Source organism: Sus scrofa, chromosome 14, assembly GCF_000003025.6.
Source record: "Sus scrofa isolate TJ Tabasco breed Duroc chromosome 14, Sscrofa11.1, whole genome shotgun sequence".
Taxonomy (NCBI): Eukaryota; Metazoa; Chordata; class Mammalia; order Artiodactyla; family Suidae; genus Sus; species Sus scrofa.
The window spans coordinates 3408109-3428625 of record NC_010456.5 but is presented as its reverse complement, the minus strand read 5'-3'; the positions used below and the strand labels follow the sequence as shown (position 1 = coordinate 3428625).

Below are 20517 nucleotides of genomic sequence, written 5' to 3'. Positions count from 1 at the left end.
AGTGCACAGTGCCCGAAGAGAGCCCAGGCGTGGCTGTCTGCTTTGCCGCATTTTTAAGCGAATCTATTTCATGGTGCATTGGACACACCATTGGTAGATATGGACTAAAGGGCTGATGAAAAATAAGCATTTTTAGTATTAAGAATATTGGAGAGTAAGGACATGTCTTTAGATGTTGAACCATACAAAATTACAATTAGTGACTTATATAGGCCATCCAAAGTGCCAACAGCTATTTCCATCTCTACTTACAGAGTTGCCATGAACCGCAGTTTTATAGAAAAGAACCCCATAGACGTCCCCATAGATTGGTGCATATGTATATCTGAAAGTCTTCTTTTTTTTTTTTCTGTCTTTTTAGAGTCACAGATGTGGCATATGAAGGTCCCCAGGTTAGGGGTCGAACTGGAGCTACAGCTGCCAGCCTATGCCACAGCCACAGCAACGACCAGATCCAAGCCACATCTGCGACCTACACCACAGCTCATGGCAATGCTGGATCCTTAACCCACTGAGCGAGGCCAGGGATAGGACCTGCATCCTCATGGATACCAGTCCGATTTGTTTCTGCTGCATCATGACAGGAACTCCTGAAAATCTTAAAATGTGATGTGGAAAAATTTTCTGTTTCTATTTTGTAGACATACACGCATATACATCTTTTCTTTTTTTTTGGCTAGAAAAAGCTTTATGCACAAAGGAGCAATGTTTATGTAAGATAAGTATTGTGATTATGACATACATTGTGGAGGAATTCTCCAGGCACTAAAACAACTTTCTGTGAGCTTCATGACTGAAGTGACAACCAGGCTACTGGCAGAGAGCTGTGACCTCCAACCTTCCCACCTCACTAACAGCCACTCCACGCATGAGGGGTGCACTCTGCCTCCAAAAGCACATCTTTTTTTTTTTTTCTTTTTTCTTTTTTTTTTTTTTCTTTTCCCACTGTATAGCAAGGGGGTCAGGTTATCCTTACATGTATACATTGCAATTACAGTTTTTCCCCCACTCTTTCTTCTGTTGCAACATGAGTATCTAGACATAGTTCTCAATGCAAAAGCACATCTTAACCTTCTCTCAATACCAAGACTCAGGATTCCAGAGGTGGCTGCAGGTGTAACTTACAGATGATGTTTTAGATTCCATGCCAAAAGAATATTTCAAAATCTGAAAATTAGGAGTGACAGTAATCTCTAAATTCTTTGAACCTTTTTTTTTTCCCCTTTACAAATGAACAGAATGTGAACATATGGACATGGACATTTGCATTAAAGAAACCAAGTTCTTGCAGGTCAATATTTTACATAGTGGGAATGCTGATCTTCTAATGCATTGGTAAGCTGCACTGCAACTGTGAGTTAATTGGACATGGCATGGAATTTCGATTAATGGTAAATTTGGAACAGATTTACTCCACAAAGTATTCTGCGCAGTATGAACTTGGGAAAGGTGCTCCATGTATGGATGTGTGAAGATGTCTGGGGTGTGGAAATTTATTCAACACAAACAGAATGCACACATACCACAGAGAAGTCAGCTATACCAGGCATAGGAAAAAAAAAATGACTTGAATATATGATGGTTAAGCCATCTCTTTTAGCCAACATTACTTAAAAGTCAGATAGCATGATGAAGATAACTGGAGCAAAGTTGCAATGCTTAGCAATTTTAATATGCTATTGTTTTTAAAGCTTTGTCTTTCTTATCTTCCTCAGTGAACTGGTGCTATTGCTCAGTATGTGTTAACTCAATTCTCTCCACTCTATTTTTTTTTTTTTTTGCAGTGCCACTTAAAAAAATGTATTACAGTTGATTTTAAAATGTCCTGTCAATTTCTGCTGTACAGCAAAGTGACCCAGTCATACATCTATACATACTCTCTTTCTCATATTAACTTTCATCATGTTCCATCACAAGTGATTGGACAAAGTTCCCTATGTTGTACAGCAGGACTTCATTGCTTATCTATTCTAAATGTAAAAGTTTGCATCTATTAACCTCCAACTCCCAGTCCAACCTACTCCCTTCCCTCTCCCCCCTGCCCCTTGGCAACCACAAGCCTACTGTCCATGTCTGTGAGACTGTTTCTATTCTATAGAAAGGTTTGTTTGTGTCGTATTTTAGATTCCACACATGAGGGATATCATATGGTATTTGTCTTTCTCTTTCTCGCTTATTTCACTTAGTATGAGAATCTCTAGTTCCAGCCATGTTGCTGCAAATGGCATTATCTTGTTCTTTTTTATGGCTGAGTAGTATTCCATTGTGTATGTGTACCACATCTTCTTAATCCATTCATCTGTCAATGGACATTTAGGTTGTTTCCTTGTCTTAGCTATTGCAAACAGAGCTGCTGAGAACATAGGAGTGCGTGTATCTTTTTGAGTGAAAGTTTTGTCTGGATATAAACCCAGGAGTGGGATTGCTCGGTCATACGGTAGTTCTATATTTAGTTTTTCTGAGGACCCTCCATACTATTTTCCATAATGGTTTCACCAATTTACATTCCCACCAACAGTGCAAAATGGTTCTGTATAACTTCTTTGGATAAATCCACTATTCATTGTGTTTACATCACTAGAAATCCCCAGAGCCTCAACCTTTTTCAAAGGAAGAGTTATTTTTCATTTTTCCTGTAAAAGAGGGAGTGTGGGGTGAATGCAGCTGACCACACAAGATTCTGATTTCTGGGTCCTCGATGATGTCTTTAGAATATTCTAATCTATTTTGTGCAATCTTACAACTTTTTAAAGGATTTATACTCATCAAAAATTATAGCAGCATCAATAGTATTCTGTACGAATCGAGTAGCTTGGAGGCCCACACAAGGAAAATTCATGACAGTGTGTCTGTTAAGAAGATATCAAATGAAAGAGCAATTGTTTGAAGTTTGTCATTTTTGTTGTCAATGTAGATATAAATTTTCCTTATGGAATGGATGTCAGGAATGGAGAAGGGGCAAGAAGATGCTCTTTTCCAGCTGCTTATTTGTTTTTAATCAACTGTCAAAAAAACTGATAACAGGCATGCTGACATGAGATCACCCTACCTGTCTGTGAGGCCACAGGTGTCTATCTGGAGGTCACGGAAACTCCCCAGCGCCCCCTGCTGTACTGAGATGGGATCCACCGCTTTGTCACCAATGGAGATGAGCCTCAAGCAGCCTTGAAATCCACCCAGGGGATTTGCACAACCAGGACCAGAGCTGTTGTCAGGACAGCCTGAATGAACATGGAAACGCACACAGGAGAGAAAAAAAAAACAGCTATGACAAAAATATGGCATGGTATTTCTCATATGCAAAAATTGCTGCTTTCCCTTATTTGCAGACACCAAAGGATTAGACTTCTATACCATTTGAGAAGGTCATATTACCCATGGATGGGGTAGTGGAGAGCTGACAAGAGCAAAATTTGTTAGTATTGCTTAACTGTAAAAGCAATAACGAAAGCCAGGCTTATGGAGAGATGAGAGGAAGGGAAGATGTGAAATCCAACAGTTATTGAACATTTAATTTAAGCAAAGTTTGATTTCCTTTTTGAAAGCATACTCAAGAAATCACTCCATTTAGCATAATGTTAAATTAGATGAATAAGAGCATGTGATAGTAGGATCAGAAAAAAAGTTACAGGCAGAATAGCACTGGCTAAATTTAAAGTGTTGGAAAAATAATTTTAAATTGAGAACTAGCTTGAATATCCTACCTTTATCAAAATTAGGGTAACTACCTGTTCTTTATGTGCATGTGTATATGCATGCCCAGGCCCATTTTAAAACAAATTTGATAATACCTGGACTATGAAATCTAATACCAATTTATATTCGCTTTTCTAATTAAAAAAAAATAGGCACTTTGTCAAATATCTTTCAACATTAGCACTCACAGATTAGCAAATATGATATGGCATTGCCAAGAATGGAGAAAAATTAGCAACCCGAGTATTCTATTTAAAAAAGAAATGGGCTTTGGTTATTTTCCACAATGAATTAAATTTTACAAACTCTGCTCCAGTCATTAATTGGTTTGTCATAAATCACAAGCTACCATTCCTATTTAGTAGTTTTAGCTTATCCTCCTGGGCTTTCCAAGATGACAGTGTTCTTATAATGATTCTGAGCAAGGACATGGCTTTGAAATCAAAATCAAAGCAAACGGGATGGGGGGGGGTTCAGTGCCGTCCCACCCTCTCCTGAGTTGTCCCTTAAGGAATCACAGGTTCTTAGATTTGCATAATGCAAGATTAGCAATGTAGAAGAGGAAGGCGAAAGTTAAGGAGAGAGGATGCAGTTATTGTGAAATGCTTCTGAAAAAGGCAACAACTTGGGGAAATCTGTAGTAGGAAGCACAGACCCCATTCTTCCTTCCTGTTCAAGACTGAAGCTCTCCCCAGCAACAAAAGTGCCCAAGGATGCAATGGCCATACAGTGGCTAAGATCCATTTTCTCAACTGGGACCTCCCTGAAGGGCAACCCTGCTTCCAGAGGCTTCTGTTGCAACTGTATTTGTTCCTCTGCCTCCCCCAGTTGCTCTTTCAACTCTCCAGGTGTTGTTTACAAGTGTTACCCCCACCCGAACACCCACATGCAAATCTCCCATGCAGAGGCAGCCTCCTAGGGAACCCAACCTACAGCCCGACACAGAACACCAGCTCCAAGCATTTACTAAATCGAATGCTTTATTTTCATCTGCCAATATCAAAGCAGCACAGCACTTTTAATAATTAACATTGTTTCAATTCAAAAAAAACTGTCAAGTAAATGTTATGTTTCACATGAAAGGTACCTATTTTATTTATGCTTTGCCTTATGAAATTGTGTTTCATTCATATCATTTCCATAACTGCTTTAACTTTTTAGATACAGGGTCATAATTATTCATCTTTTTTGTGTTGTATTTTCCAATCATTTAAATATTCAGGAATTCTTGTGTTAATATTGACAGCCTGAGGTGTGAGGTGATTTTATAAGATTCTTATTTTTTTTAATCAAATGGAGTAAGTAATGTTATCAACTCAAGATTTCTCTCATTGTGCTTATGCGTTTCTCATTCATCTCTCGTACTTTTATCTGGAAATCGCTGGTATACTTTCAAAGAGCAAGAACTGAAGAAGATAGAGCCTCTTCTTGTTCCTGCCTAATGGATGCTAGCTTTCTTCCTAAGGATTTTCATAAAATACATTTAGTTTATCTTTTCTTTCAGTGACTGTGGCTTTAATGCTTTGTATGTCTGACAGAGAGAATTCAAAACAAGTCAAGCCCTGCATCAGGTTGAAACCATGAAAGGCACAATGAAATCTCATAAATAAACCTCAAAGAGACTTTGACATTTCAAATTTAATGTTATATCATAAAGAACTGTTAAACTTTACAGCTTTCCTTAACCATCGTCCTGTCTTATGGGAAAATGCACAAATGTTAATTCGTACAAGAATTTCTGAAGGGTTGGATATATTTGGAAGAAACTTGGTGTATCTTTACACCTTATTGGTGACTTCTATTTACAGTAACTTAGTAACTAAGAATGGCAGGATAAAACAGAGGAAATTTTAAGTCAAGAAATAGTTTTATGGAATCACTATTATTCCTTTTCTGTTTTCTTCTTTCTCTTCAGATCACAAGCCTCAAATTCGTCCAAAATAAAATGTAGTATCTAACTATATCTGTTAGCACAAAAAAAAAAAACCACATCCAGTGGTCACAAGGAAAACTTTCTGATTGTGGATCTTTAAAGAAGGCAAGGTCGAACCCCTGAGTGCTCCCTTCTCCAGTTTTGAGAGGTCAGGAAGCAAGGGTACCACAGCCCCTGACAAGCTCAGGCTAGGAGACACCCCTTTATCCATGGGGATGGTCTGAAGCCCTGGTGGTAAAATGGCAGAGGGCCATTCATCAGCAACCTGACTCGAGGCGGAGAGTGAAGTAGACAGTGAATACTTATGCTAAATTAATGGAAGAGATCCATCATCATTGAGGGACTCAGAAGTACCTCTGAGGGTGACAGATAAACTGTCACTTATGTCAGTGCACCAGATGGGTCCTCAGACAAGACATTAGACTTGTCATAGGCTCCCTGGCCTGCCAATGTTTCACAGTAAAACACTCAGGGGATCCTGAACATAATTTAGTATTCCCCAGCTCTGCAGCACGAGTGTGATATTGAATAGTACAAACCTTCCATAAAAGGGAATTTATCAAGAGCTTACCTTTCCACTACCCTTAATATCAGGCACTAAAAATCTGTGCACAATACACTATAATGAAACTGCTCTTGGAAGACCAATTTACAAAAAAAGCGCAGACTAAGAAAAGATAGAAAAGGAAGAAGGAACACCTAGATCACAAAGTTCTGATGAGATGTTTAAGAAATGCTACTATTGGAGGTCCTGGAGGTCTTGGTGTGGGACTGTGGGTTAAGAGTCCAACTGCAGCAGCTTGGGTCACTGCAGAAGCATGGGTTCAATCCCTGGCTGAGCGTAGTGGATTAAAGGATCCCACATTGACGTAGCTGCAGTGTACTGCACAGCTGCAGCTCAGATTCATTCAATCCCTGCCCAGGAACTTCTGTATGCCACAGTTTCGGCCATAAAATAAAATAAAAAAAAAAAGAAAAAAAGAGAAGAAATACTGCTATTTTATAGGTGGGCTCCTCTCATGGTAAGAAAACCAGGCTCTGAGACTTCCAGGCCAAAACAAAATAAGAGATTTCCAGGTGGCCAGAGAGCCCTGGCTTAGGCCTCCTGTCCTGTAATATTCATTGAGATCATCTCCTTCATTTGCCAAAGTGTTCTGGTTTGGACAATGAACTATATGGTCACTCTAACTGTACTAGCAAGACATGCCAGTCTGCTTTCACGGTAAAGCATCACAACAAATTCGGTTGACCATATCATGGTAATTGAAAACTTGCAGCTGAATGTCCATCAGGAAGAACAGCAATGGGAAAGAAAACTAGTTAAGGAGCTCTCAGTACATGGGGTATTTGTTTTCCTTCAAAAATATCAAATATCTTTAATTGGCTTTCTCCTAGATGACCCAGAATCCCTTACTTTACTAGTCCAAATATTGCTACAGAGCATGGTTTGGATAAAGTTCATTTCCATGTCAACATCATTCATATTCTGGTACAGAGAGACACCAGTCAAGAAGATAAATAACCAGGATTTCCCATTGCGGCACAGCAGAAAATTTGACTAGTATCCATGAGGACACGGGTTCAATCCCTGGCCTCACTCGGTGGGTTAAGGATCTGGCATTGCTGTGAGCTCTGGTGTAGGTCACAGCTGTGGCTCAGATGTGACGTTGCTGTGGCTGTGTGTAGGCCAGAGGCTACAGCTCAGATTCAACCCCTAGCCTGGGAACGTCCACATGCCACCCATGTGGGCCCCCCTCAAAAAAAAAAAAAAAAGAAAAATAAACACTGACATGAGCTACGCTTTGGATTGAATAAATTGCCTAGATATAGGGTTTTCAAGGTGGAGCTTCTACTTGAACTGTAGCTGACCTATCCTACTTTACCCAGAACAGAGATGGAAAGTCCACCGGATTATGGAGACAAAAGGGCCCTGAACAAGAGTTTCTCTACCTGCGCATACACTTGTGAATATAGGGAGTTCCCACTGTGGTGAGTGGAAATGAATCCGACTAGTAACCATGAGGTTGCAGGTTCGATCCCTACCTTTACTCAGTGGGTTAAGGATCCAGCATTGCTGTGGGCTGTGGTGCAGGTCACAGTCATGGCTTGGATCCCACATTGTTGTGGCTCTGGTGTAGGCCGGTGGCTACAACGGCTACAGGTCTGATTCGACCCCTAGCCTGGGAACTTCCATATGCTGCCAGTGTGGCCCTAAAAAGACAAACAAACAAAAAAGAACAGCTACAACAAAGAACAAAACAAAAATACCAGCCAACTTGTGACTATAGTAAATTTATTGAGAACCAGAACTTCATGTCCATTGAATGTCCATGTCCATGTCTTAGATCTGCCTCTCCTGGTTTTCTTTCAGTATAAATAATCCACCTTTTTATTTACCATCACTAACTTACTGTGTTCTGTTTTTGTTTGTCTGTTTTAGTCTGGCAAAGGCTTTACTTGCCTTTGTAAAAGAGTATATGCTCTTTCTCTAGGGAAAAAAAAAAAGATGCTGTTATGTTGGTATAAGATGTACAGATGACTAAGTCAGTTTGAGTCAGTGGCTGAAACTGTTCTGTAGGAATCAACTGGATATTTATAGCTACACATAGAGGGGTCACTCTAAATTTATACATTAGTAGAAATAATGTGCTGTGACTGCAAGCTCTATTTTTGCCACTCAGTGCCACCACATAATTGCATTAGAAAAATAGGAAAGCTGTAGTGAAAAATGTAGTCATTACACTCTCTCATGGGATGTTTAAACTTTGCAATTCCACTCATCTTAGGGACACTGTTTCTTATGGGGAACTACATTAACAGGACAATTTTCTTGCACATCAATGCAATTTTATGAAAATACATAAGAAAGGCCTATTATGCCTTTTTCAACACATTGCCTCTGATCTCTAGGGTCCTTTCATAGATATTAGTGGAGCAGAGGCTGGATCTATCTATGCAGCCAATGTGACTACTGTGAGTTCTTGAGCATTCATTCAACTTAATCATTGGAACATGTCACTCAAACCACAGTTCTACTGTTTCACAAGATTGACTTATAGATTAGAAAAGTCTGATAGTTTGTGCATAAGGAACATTTAAAAATCACTGGCAAGATGATTCTTAGCAGCTGCACAAGAATATTTATAGTACTTTTTATAATAACAAAAAGATGGGAACTATCCAAATGTCTATCGACATAAAATGGAATGATGAAACTGTTGAGTAAAACATGATATAATAGGCATCAAAAACCATATAGCCATGAAAATTAATTAACTTTAGCTATTCCTATCCAAATGGCTGGATCTCAAAAACTAATGTAGGACGAAAAAAAAAAAGCATGTCACAGAAGAATGCATGCAGTATTGTCCTATCTATAAAATTAAAAGTAAGCCAACACAAGACAATTTATTGTTTAAAGTCACCTCCATAGATGATTGATTATAAAGAAAAGCAGCACAAAGACTGGTTTATAAAAAGCAGGATAATACTGGAGTTTCTGCGGTGGTGCAGGGGGTTAAGAATCCGACTGCAGCGGCTCGGGTTGCTGCAGAGGTGTGGGGAACAGAACTGCCGATGCTGCAGTGTAGGGTGCAGTTGCAGCCATTAAAAAAAGAAAAAAAAAATCAGGGTAGCAGGGTAATACTTAACTGAGGGAATGAGAGTCTGGAGGAATAAGAGATGCTTCGAAAGTACTGTAGTGGTTATTTTTGAAAAGGAGAGGATGCACTGACATATATTCTTTTAAGAAACATTAGCAGTCTTTTTAAAATGAGTAGATATGATCTATTTCATAGGAACAACTGACTCATAATCATATCGGCATGTAAATGTTTATGGAAAGTACCTCCTCTCCTGTAGCTGTGCATCCACATTCTGAGCATGTAAAATGTTCAAATCAGAAAGATGATTCTGTGATTTGAAAAGCATTTTTTTTTGCTTTTTAATACATAACATTACAAGTATTTTATTTCGTGTCATTAAACACTACACAGATTGTTCTTTCTATTTCTTTTAGCGCTTCAAAATCTTTTACCTTTTAAATTACAGCTCTTGGATAAATTCTTTATTTAGTTTTGAAGGAGTTTGTTCCTCTCCAGACTATAAAATCCATCATAAGTGTAAAGGTTTAAGAAAGTATCTGGGTCAGAAATGTGTCACATTTAGCAAGCAAAGGAAAGCAAACAATCTGATCTTTTAATGCTGCTGGCACTATTCTACCTTTCACAGTAAAGGTTGCTTTGGGGATGTGAAAGATTAAACAACTTGATTCATGGTTTGTGTGCTTATGGTCGATTTTTAAGGGAGAATTTTTTACTTTCTTGTTGGGCTATCAAGCTATCTCCACCATGATTCCAAAGGTATTTGAGAAAGAAATAAGTATAAAATGCAAAACAGCAATAATATCAGAGAGGGCTTCGAGCCACAATTAGAAAAAAAAAGTCTTACTATTGACAGCTCTAAGCTTCCAATGGATCAGGATTTTTCACTTGAATGCCCCAGGGATGGAGATTATTACTCTGAGAAGTTCCCCCTCCCCAGTGGAAAGGAGCCTGGATGGAAAAAGAGCCTGGATGAACTCAATCAAGATCTGCTAAGCAGGCAAACATCCATTTACTACAGTCCTGGGGAGAAGGTCTAATGCTGCCTTTATTAAAAATCTATCGCTAAGAGATTGGATATAGTTCCCTGTGCTGTACAGTAGGACCTATCTCTTGGGGTAGCACAGGATGGAAGATAATATGAGAAACAGAATGTGTATATATATATATATATGACTGGGCCACTTTTCTGTATAGCAGATATTGACACAACCCTGTAAGTCAACTATAATAAAAAAAACTATCACTAAGCAATGAGTGAAATATTAATAGCTATTAATCTCTTCCTCTGTTGTCTATAATGATGCCCTTCTGCATAGGCAGTAGGAATAAAATAGTTCTTAAATTTCAAAGTGCGGCAGACCACCTGGGGGTCTTGGTGAAATACAAATTCTGGGTTAGGTGTCCTCGTCTGGGGTGGTGCATCTGCATTTCCAAGAGGCATCCAGGTGATGCTGAGGCTACTGGTCCATGGACCACACTTTGAGGAATCAGGCTCCAGGCAGAAGAGAAGTTGACAGAGGAATATCCACATGCAGCAATAAAACTGGCACATAAAATCTGAAGGAAAGGTTATAAGGGTCATTTGGCTTTAGGAAAATTCCCTCTAGTATGGCATTAAAGGTAAGAAATACAGAGTAATGACCCCTAATGTTGTCTGCACATAGAATCATTCAAAAAGCATTTGAGAAACCTTTTGTCCAGGCCTTGGGACCAGTTAAATCAGAATTTCTGGGGAATGAAGCCAGGCATCAGCATTTTGAAGCTTTCCAGGTGCTGTAACATGCAGCCATAGTTGAAAACAAGTGCTAAATTTAAAATCCATCCTACTGCATGTAATTTTAAAGAAGGCCACTTGGTAGACTTGCATTTTAGACCATGATGTATTACCTTGGTTCATACAACATTCCCAATGACTATAACTGAAAGAGAAAAATCACTCTTTTTCATTTAACAACATGGGTTAAAAGGCAGGAGCTGGAAAGATAAAGATGGTTTGACTGCCAATATAGCCCAGTTCCTTTCACTTACCCCCCAAATAATAGGTGTCGCCTGACTCGATCGGCCCACGTAGGGAGTGAGCCATGGAGGCTGCCTCACCATCCACCATCACACTTAGATGACTCCCTTTTGCAGTTAAGGACACAGAATGCCACTGCCCATCATTTAACCTGGCACCTGGAAGTAAACAAAATGGGTTAAAAGAGATTTCTATAAGCCCTACGGATGCCTCTAAACAGGGCAAATACTTGAAACCAATATGATGCATATCTAGGACCACCTGTCACAGACCATCAAGAACATATCTGAAATCCACCCAGGTCTTTCAGCTGGCTGAACAATGGAGAATGCACCACAGAGAGACAAAGAGAGGCGTAGGATAGAGGTGGGCTTGGCTGGGGGCCTCTAAGCAGGTAGGTAGGTCATGCAGTAAGCTGGACATGCTTAAGGAGAGGAAGGTGCCACCCATGGCAACAGAAGAGGGGACTGTTTTGTAAATTTTCTGGTTGCAGAGGTCTTGCATCTGATCCATCACAGTCAATGGACTGGCCTGTCTGGTATTTGTTTAGATTCTAACAAAAGCTGTTACATTCATTTGGGAATATTACGGCCTCTAAGCACTTTGCCAGGAGTGTATTTCACTTTCTCATCACTCAACTTAGTAAAGTGCAGATAGAAAAGAAGAGAAGAGCAAGAAAGAAAACAGAATGAAAGGGATAAAGAAGAAACAAGGGTGCATTGCCCAAACATTCTGCCTTGGGAAATGCAGCATTGGTTATTCCAGGCCTAAGGCCTTAATAGAATAAGATGCCTACGAGTGACCCTCAATAATCATGAAATGATACAATATTTCCAATAACATGGCCTTGGGCATATTCATTCTCATGTGGTTCGTTAAGAGTTTGAGATGTTGAAAGGTAGAGGTATTTTCCAAAAATCTAAGATATAAACATAAAAACATTTTCTTACTTTTGTGTATTGTCATTATCTATAATAATCTTGGTAGACTATTTAGAAAAAATATATATGTGTATATGTGACTGGGTCACCTTGCTGTACAGTAGAAAATTGACACAACACTGTAAACCAGCTACAAGGGAAAAAAAGAAAAAATATATATTGGCAGTCTTTAAAAATACTAACTGAAGTCATAATAAGACATGAAAATTAAAAAAACAAAATGTAAAGTTAGAAAAGTACTGCATTAAAGTGTGTATATGTGTGGGGGTACATACACAAGCATTGTATAAACAGGCAAAAGAGTGGCAGAAAATGTTACTAAATACTAACCTTAATTTTTTCATAAAGGAGTTGTTTTATTCATTTTATATCCCTTTTACATTTTCTGTTTTTTCCAAAGTGGATACAGTATATCCAAGCTATTGTTACATTACATTATTATTTTTAAAAACTCTTAACGGTGCCTTCAAAAGTAGTCACGGTCTCTTGATCTATGAGGTGAAATATCTGTATTTTTTTCTTCAAGTAATGGGGTTGAGAATGGTCAACTGGTTGAATTATTGACCAGCTACCAACTGCGCATGACACTAGCATCTCCCAGACTTACCAGTGGGGTCTCCTACTGGATGAAAACCCAATGCTATGTCATGCAGATAAACCAATAAGCAGTAAGTGTCCCAGTCCACTCACCAAATCTGTGTTAGCTAGCTTCTACCAGGTTATTTCATGGACACAAATAACTGCTACGTTTCAATGAGTAAACAGCCAGGCTTTGTTTCTTGCTATGGCCCTAGGCCCACTGGGTCAGCGTCCTCTGTGCTCCAGGCATCTACTCAAGCAGGACCAAGATGAATACATGGCCCCAATTCTGTTTCGCAGCTGAGAGAAAACAGCCCTTGGCAGAAAGTTGAAGCTTCTACTCAGATGTGGCACATGTGCCTTCTGCTTTCATTTCACTGGTACAATGTATCATTTGGCCAAAGATAAAGGACATGTCCCCTCCACAGGAGGTCATGGCAATTCTCATAGCAGCCCCCTGAGATGCATGTTTCAATTAAGGGAGGTGGGGAATAATTGGAATCTTTAGAAACTATCTTGGTTAACAAGGAAGGGGGTCATAAAGAAATACTTGTGCTCATTGAAAAACGAGTTGACAACTGGATTTTTGGGATGCCATGCCTGAGCATGCCAGTGAGCCTGTGTTACTATACTCTAATCATCTTCAGGAATGTCCTGAAATGTTTAAGTAATGTATGTTACAAATGATAAACATACAGACTGTTTACAGTTCTGTAAGATTCAAAGTCAATCTGTGGGAATTAGAAGTTACGTTAGAGCCCAGTGAAAATGTTGGCCCCAAAGCAAATATGGTCATATTTCTGGTAGAAAGTTAACCAGTCCTATCTAATTTAATATTATATTTTGGTATTTATTGTCCAATTGACCATATAAATCCATGTCCCTCAAATGCTTGTCAAACCAGGTTTTTCCTTTCTTTCTTTCCCTCCTTCCTTCCTTCCTTCCTTCCTTCCTTCTTCCTTTTTGTCTTTTTAGGGCTGCATCTGCAGCATATGGAGGTTCCCAGGACAGGGGTCAAATCAGAGCTGCAGCTGCTGGCCTGCACCACAGCCACAGTAACACTGGATTCAAGTTGCGTCAGCAACCTACACCACAGCTCACAGCAACACTGGATCCTTAACCCACTGAGAGAGGCCAGGGATCGAACCTGCATCCTCATGCATACTAGTCAGGTTCATTACCACTGAGCCACAACGGGAACACCAGCTTTTTCCTTTCTGCTTGATCTCTCATTAGTGACTTTGACATGGGCTTAAGATTCACCTGAGGGTGTGCCCGACATGACCCAGAAGGTCAAAGATCCGGCTGTAAAAACAGTATAACTTTGTTTTCCTCACATCTATTAAACATTAGTTTTGATACTTTCCAACACTTTCTCACTTTCGGGGAGGGGATAGTTTTAACGTCACAAGGTTACTACAGCTCCTCGCCCTGTGCACATGTGCAGATAATAGAAATGCTAGACTCTTGCTTTGTGTTTTATATATTTATGAAGCCAGAACATTTTCAAAGACTCAACACTAGTTCATGAAAGATAATGAGAAAAGCTGAGACCCAAAATATGGAGGATTTAGCTTAGACACTTAAAACACATATTATGAGACTGAACCTAAAGTAGAGTTTTTAGAGAAGTGCTGTAATCCTAGAGCTAAAGAGAATGAACAATAACAACAAAAATTTTAAATGGTCCTCCCCACCTTATCATTTAGGGTTTCTCTTAAAGGTTACATAGTGTATCTGTCACAATGATTACCACATCCACTTAAAATCTGACATTAAAACACAGTATTTAGTTTGATTTGGTGAAGAATTTCTCCCTTCCTCCCCCTCTCTACCTGCCTACCTACCTATCTATCTACAGACAGAAATACTGCATGGGAGAACTTGCAGAAAACACTCCAGAATATCTCCTTGAATTGGTGATCGATGTCATTCTCCATATAATACAAGACTGTTCTTAGTAAAATTTGTCATTCTAATTTAAAAATAAGATGTGAGCATTTACATTCATTTTCTACATCTCTGCATCATAATTCTCATCCTTCGTTCTTCTTCAGTGTGGTTTCAACCTGTCCCACTCCTGACGAAAGGACAGCCTGTTTCCTATTGTCAAAGGATGGGTGGAGACCAGAGAGCAGCTTTTGTATTTTTTTTTTTTTTTTTGTCTTTTGTCTTTTGTTGTTGCTATTTCTGGGGCTGCTCCCGCGGCATATGGAGGTTCCCAGGCTAGGGGTCCAATCGGAGCTGTAGCCACCGGCCTACGCCAGAGCCACAGCAACGCGGAATCCGAGCCGCGTCTGCAACCTACACCACAGCTCACGGCAACGCCCGATCGTTAACCCACTGAGCAAGGGCAGGGACCGAACCTGCAACCTCATGGTTCCTAGTCGGATTCGTTAACCACTGCGCCACGACGAGAACTCCAGCTTTTGTATTTTTGATGCGTGCTACGATGAAGAGGATGCTGGTTCTACCACACCTCTCCAGCCCCTCAGAAGGCCTCAGTCTGGGGGATGCCATGGTTCTCAGACTAGTGATGAAATATTGGTAATTAAAAGTTGTGAGTTATAACGGATTAACAGTGCTGTGCTAAGGGTTTATAAGCGTTATAGCCCTGGGTTCTCCCCCATAACTCATGTGAGTGTCGTTTTAAAGATCAGGACCCTGAGGCTTCAGGAGAACAAGCAGCCTTATCAAAGGAGCAGGGGCGGATCTGGAAGCTTGCACGGGACGGAAGTCCTCTTACACACCCCTTTCATTTGCTTAACTCAATTTCTTCTAATGACGGAGGATAATGACTGTAGAAGTGGAGACAATTTAGCCAAGTGTGGAACTGTGTCCCTTCTTTCATAAAGAGAACGTCGAGAGTTCCCTGGTGGCTCAGTGGGTTGAGGACCTGGCATTGTCACTGCCATGGCTCAGGTCATTACTGTGGTGTGGGTTCGATCCCCGACCTGGGAACTTCCGCGTGCCTTAAGCAAGGTCCAAAAAAAATGAGGGAACTCCATCAGTGAACACACACACTCCTTTTCTCCCCCCTGCCCCCCGCCCCCGTTGCTTCCACTTTTCCTCTCTTTCCTCGACCCCCTCCCTTGGCCCAGCCCTAGAGACACACATGCACTAGATTATACACTTTTGGTACATATCTCCACTTCTTCAGAAATATCTCGAGGCAACTATTAGGAATAATTATCTAAAACCTGGAAATTGGCTAAGAAGTATCTTTTCGATGCCATGCAATGAAATTTGTTTCAACTGGATAAATTGTTGGGTACTTGATACAAGATTTAAAATGAAAAGAAACACAGCTTGCTTATTTTTCATCTATTTCAAATGTATAAAAGATTCTCCTTCAAAGACTACTAAAGCAAGGATCAAGAGAAATTTACCTTTGGTTTGCTTCTGAAAAATACCACATTACACTGTAGAATCTTAAAAATTGGAACAATAAAAAAATTATGTAATGTTTTGGTGTCAGCTTACCAAAAATTCAACAATTAATACATGTGTGTGTTGGGAGGAAGGGCAGTGTGTACCCACATTGAAACAACAGTAAAAAGCTCTCTCTTTTAGTTCATATTACATGTTAATTATAAAGCTACACAAACCAAAATTTAGACAATTTACTGAATCTGAGTCGACACTATCAACTCAGTTCGTTTGATGCTGACATTTTTTTATTTATATAAAGAAAGGAAAACTTAATTTCCATTACCAGCTTTTTTTTTTTTTTAATTTTATGGCCATATCTGGGCATATGGAAGTTCCTGGGGCAGGGATTGAATCTGAGAAGCAGCAGTGGCAACGACAGATCCTTTAACCCACTGCACCAGGCTGGGGATCGAGCCTGCACCTCCACAGAGAGACAAGCCACTGCAGTTGGGTTCTTAACCCACTGTGCCACAACAGGACTTCTTCATTCCCAGCTTTTTAGTCTGAAACTAATAACCACAGGTCAGGAAGACATTCCTTCTATATTCATCATGAGCCTGCCTAGGTTTTACTTTGTATTGGTTTCAAATGCAAAGCAATCCCTGAAGTTCAAAAATAACATGACTCTAGAAAAGTTGAGTCTAGAAATAAACAGAATCTTTTCGGAAAACTACAGCAGAACATCCACCCAGTTATAAGAAGCCTTATCAATCAATCAATCAATCAAGAGCCCCCAAAGGGAGCACTGGCCCTGAGAAGAGGGGAAAATAATAATATTTTGAAAATCAGTATGTGTTCAAAGAAACCTGTTTTTCTCAAGACTACTTAGGATTAGGCTGATGTCTTCTAGCATTTCAGTTTACTGCTAGTTACTAACCATAAACTTATAAATAATCTTTTTTTCCTCTTTTTCTTTTTTTCCTTTCTTTACATTGAAGTTTAGTTGATTTACAATGCTGTGTCAGTTTCGGGTATACAACAGTGATTCAGTTTTACATGCATATACATATGTATATATATGTGTGTACAAATATGTATGTGTGTATATATACACACACACACACATATATATATATTCTTTTTCAGATTCTTTTCCCTTATAGGCTATTACAAAATGTGAAGTATAGTTCCCAGTGCTCTACAGTAAATCCTTGTTGCTTATCTATTTTGTAACAGTAGTATCTGTTAATCCTATACTCCTAATTTTCCCCTCCCGCTCCCCTTTCCCCCCTTGGTAACCATAAGTTTATAATCATTTTTATTTTATTTTATTTTGTTTTCCCACTGTACAGCAAGGAGGTCAAGTTATCCTTACATGTATACATTACAATTACAGTTTTTCCCCCACCCTTTCCTCTGTTGCAACATGAGTATCTAGACATGGTTCTCAATGCTACTCAGCAGGATCTCCTTGTAAATCTATTCTAAGTTGTATCTGATAACCCCAAGCTCCCAATCCCTCCCACTCCCTCCCTTTCCCATCACAAGTCTATATAATCATTTATTTTTTTAACTTTTTTGATAATTATGCTGCGCTATAGGTAAACATCTGTCACACTGATTGACACACCAATGGCCTGACGTTATTTCAAAAGAAAAAGGAATCTAGTTCCCTCTAGTAGGATTATGAATATCTTACAGATTCCGTTGTTCATTTATATTAGAGATTGCCAATCTTTGGCTACATTAAGGAGGTACGGTCATGGCAAATACTGATGGGAGGATGTTTATTACCTGCTGTGACGTCCCTCGCTGGATGTCCAGGCTGGGAGAGATTCAGCTTGAGTTTTCCATCATTAAGAACAAGGATGAGAGCCCCTGACCTGTCCTGAAACTGACTGGTCAGCAACAGCCCTGCTCTGTTCCACGTTCGAAACTGGAACATGACAGACACTTTGTCCTCGCCGGAGGTGCCTGGCAGAGCCAAGTAACTCCTGGGGCTCAGGAAAGTCACGGGGACAGTTTGAGGGTGTGAGCAAGAGAAGGACACATTTCCCTGTGAAGGCAGTGAAAGAGGTGTTAGGAAGGCACAAGAGGGATGTTTCCATTTCATTGGCAACAGATTTTCCAAGACTTGCAAAATTTCTTGGCAAGGGTCTAGCAAAGGAGGACTTTAAAAATTAGGCTTTCCCATCAACCTTAAACCCGAATTTATCTAACAGGTCCTTCCAAGCAAAGCACTGTTCAGCAGGGCAAATTCATTTCAGAGTCTCTTGGGAACTGTCCGTCTTCTCCATTTTTTAGCATGTGCAAAGGAGTCCTGGGCCACATCTTCCCAAGCCTTGTGCTGGGTGTGGGATACCACAGCACAAGAGTCGTTTTCTTCCCGATGGTGTCTGATGCTGTTATCCAATGTGAGGGCCAGCACCAAAGATCACCTCCTTCAAGAGCTTTCCTGTACTTGCTTGGTTATGTGAATGTGACTATGAGAGTGTCACTCAGGTGACAGGTGCATCTTACTCTAGGTGGAAGATGGGCTTCTTTGTGTCTGAAGAAAAGGACATGGCCGGGCTGGTCATGCCATAGCAGGGTGGCCTCTTCTTGGAAGCTCACATAGACGAAGTCACACAGTGGGGGTCACCCAACCCTAAGGTCTGACCTGCTTAGCAGGCTGTTTTACTTTTCTTTTCTTTTCTTCTTTTTTTTTTTTTTTTTTGCATTTTAGGGCCGCACCCGTGGTATATGGAGGTTCCCCAGGCTAGGGGTCTAATCAGAGCTGTAGCCGCCAGCCTATGCCAGAGCCACAGCAATGCCAGATCTGAGAGCCGCATCTGCAACCTACACCACAGCTCAGGGCAACGCCGGATCGTTAACCCACTGAGCCAAGTGCAGGGACCGAACCCGCAACCTCATGGTTCCTAGTCGGATTCGTCAACCACTGAGCCAAGACAGGAACTCTAGAAAAAGCTATCTTTAATCGTAGTGTTTGGATGGGAAGGACTTGAAGTAATTCCAATTAAGCTCTCTACAAGAATTGTTCCTGGGACTGAAAATTTTTCATACGTTGCAGATGGAAGAATACATGCCTAAATACTGCCCTTCCTCTCTAAAATATATCATGCAAAGAAAAACAGAGAGATGCAACTCAACTTACCAAAGAGCAAAGCATACTATAAAGTCATGGTAATCAAGTCACTGTGCTATACATACAAGGATAGACATAGAAGTGGAACAGATCTGACAATATATGTAAAGTTAGTATGTAATGAAAGTTATGATTCAACCATGTGGGACAAAGGTGGGGTTAGTTACTAAATAGCATAGGAACATGGAGTCTTCCTGTGCTGCAGCAGGTTAAGGATTCGGCATCGTCACTGCAGTGGCTTGGGAACATACGCGTGCTGCTGTGTGCGGCCAAAAAAATTGTGTAGGAACAAATGGATATCTATCAAGCAGAATATAGAAATGAATCCTATGACAGATGAATAAATTTCAGGAGTTCCCGTCATGGTGCAGCAGAAATGAATTCCACTAGGAACCATGAGGTTGTGGGTTCAATCCCTGGCCTCGCTCACTGGGTTAAGGATCCGGCGTTGCCATGAGCTGTGGTGTATGTCAAAGATGCGGCTCAGATCTGGTATTGCTGTGGCTGTGGCTGTGGCCGGCAGCTGTAGCTCTGATTAGATCCCTAGCCTGGGAACCTCCATATGCCATGGGTGCGGCCCTAAAAATTCAAAAAAAAAAAAAAAAGGAATAAATTTCAGACAATCAAAGACATAATTAAAACATAAATATTTTGTCAGAGAATATGACCAGGCACCTATGACATTGTTTTAGGTTTTTGTGCAGGTAGGTATTTAGGTATTGTTTTAGTGCAGGTGATAGTAGTTTAGTTTGGGAAAGAAAGGATGACGAGACAGAGGCATCTGATATGTATGTTGAATTGAATTCAATATATTTATCAAATGCTATCCACCATCAATATAGCAATAAGCTTCATTGTTGTAGAATATCTGAAGGAGATTATATTAAGATCGGCTATGCAAAAATACTTGGGGAAATAAATATTCTTGATGCTTAGGATGGCTACAATTTTATATATTTAAATTCACAAATACCCTTTGTATTTCTTACATACAGTAAAATCTCATATACATATATAGAGAGAGAAAACAAAAAAATAAAAATAATTTATAAATAAACAAATAAAACTAAAAATTCTTACAGAAAATCCATGAGACCATATATAGGTTATAGGTTTTAGAGACATTCCAAAGCTGTAAAGCAATATATACACATATTGACAACATACATATAAAAACTTTTATATAGTCAACATATCATGTAATGTTTAATATAAAATTGATAGGCGTT

General features: G+C 39.8%; 1 protein-coding gene across 4 annotated transcripts in view; it reads right to left on the bottom strand.

Moving 5' to 3' along the window:
- Nucleotides 1-20517, bottom strand: part of LOC102166958 (contactin-associated protein-like 3) — a 205491-nt gene that overhangs the window by 72195 nt on the left and 112779 nt on the right. For all 4 annotated transcript variants that reach the window (XM_021072824.1, XM_021072822.1, XM_021072823.1 and 1 more), the window contains exons 8-10: nt 17938-18199; nt 11263-11409; nt 3050-3221 (exon numbers count right to left, since the gene is read on the bottom strand). In XM_021072824.1, coding sequence (XP_020928483.1) covers nt 3050-3221; nt 11263-11409; nt 17938-18199 — 581 coding nt within the window. The remainder of the gene's footprint in view (nt 1-3049; nt 3222-11262; nt 11410-17937; nt 18200-20517) is intronic.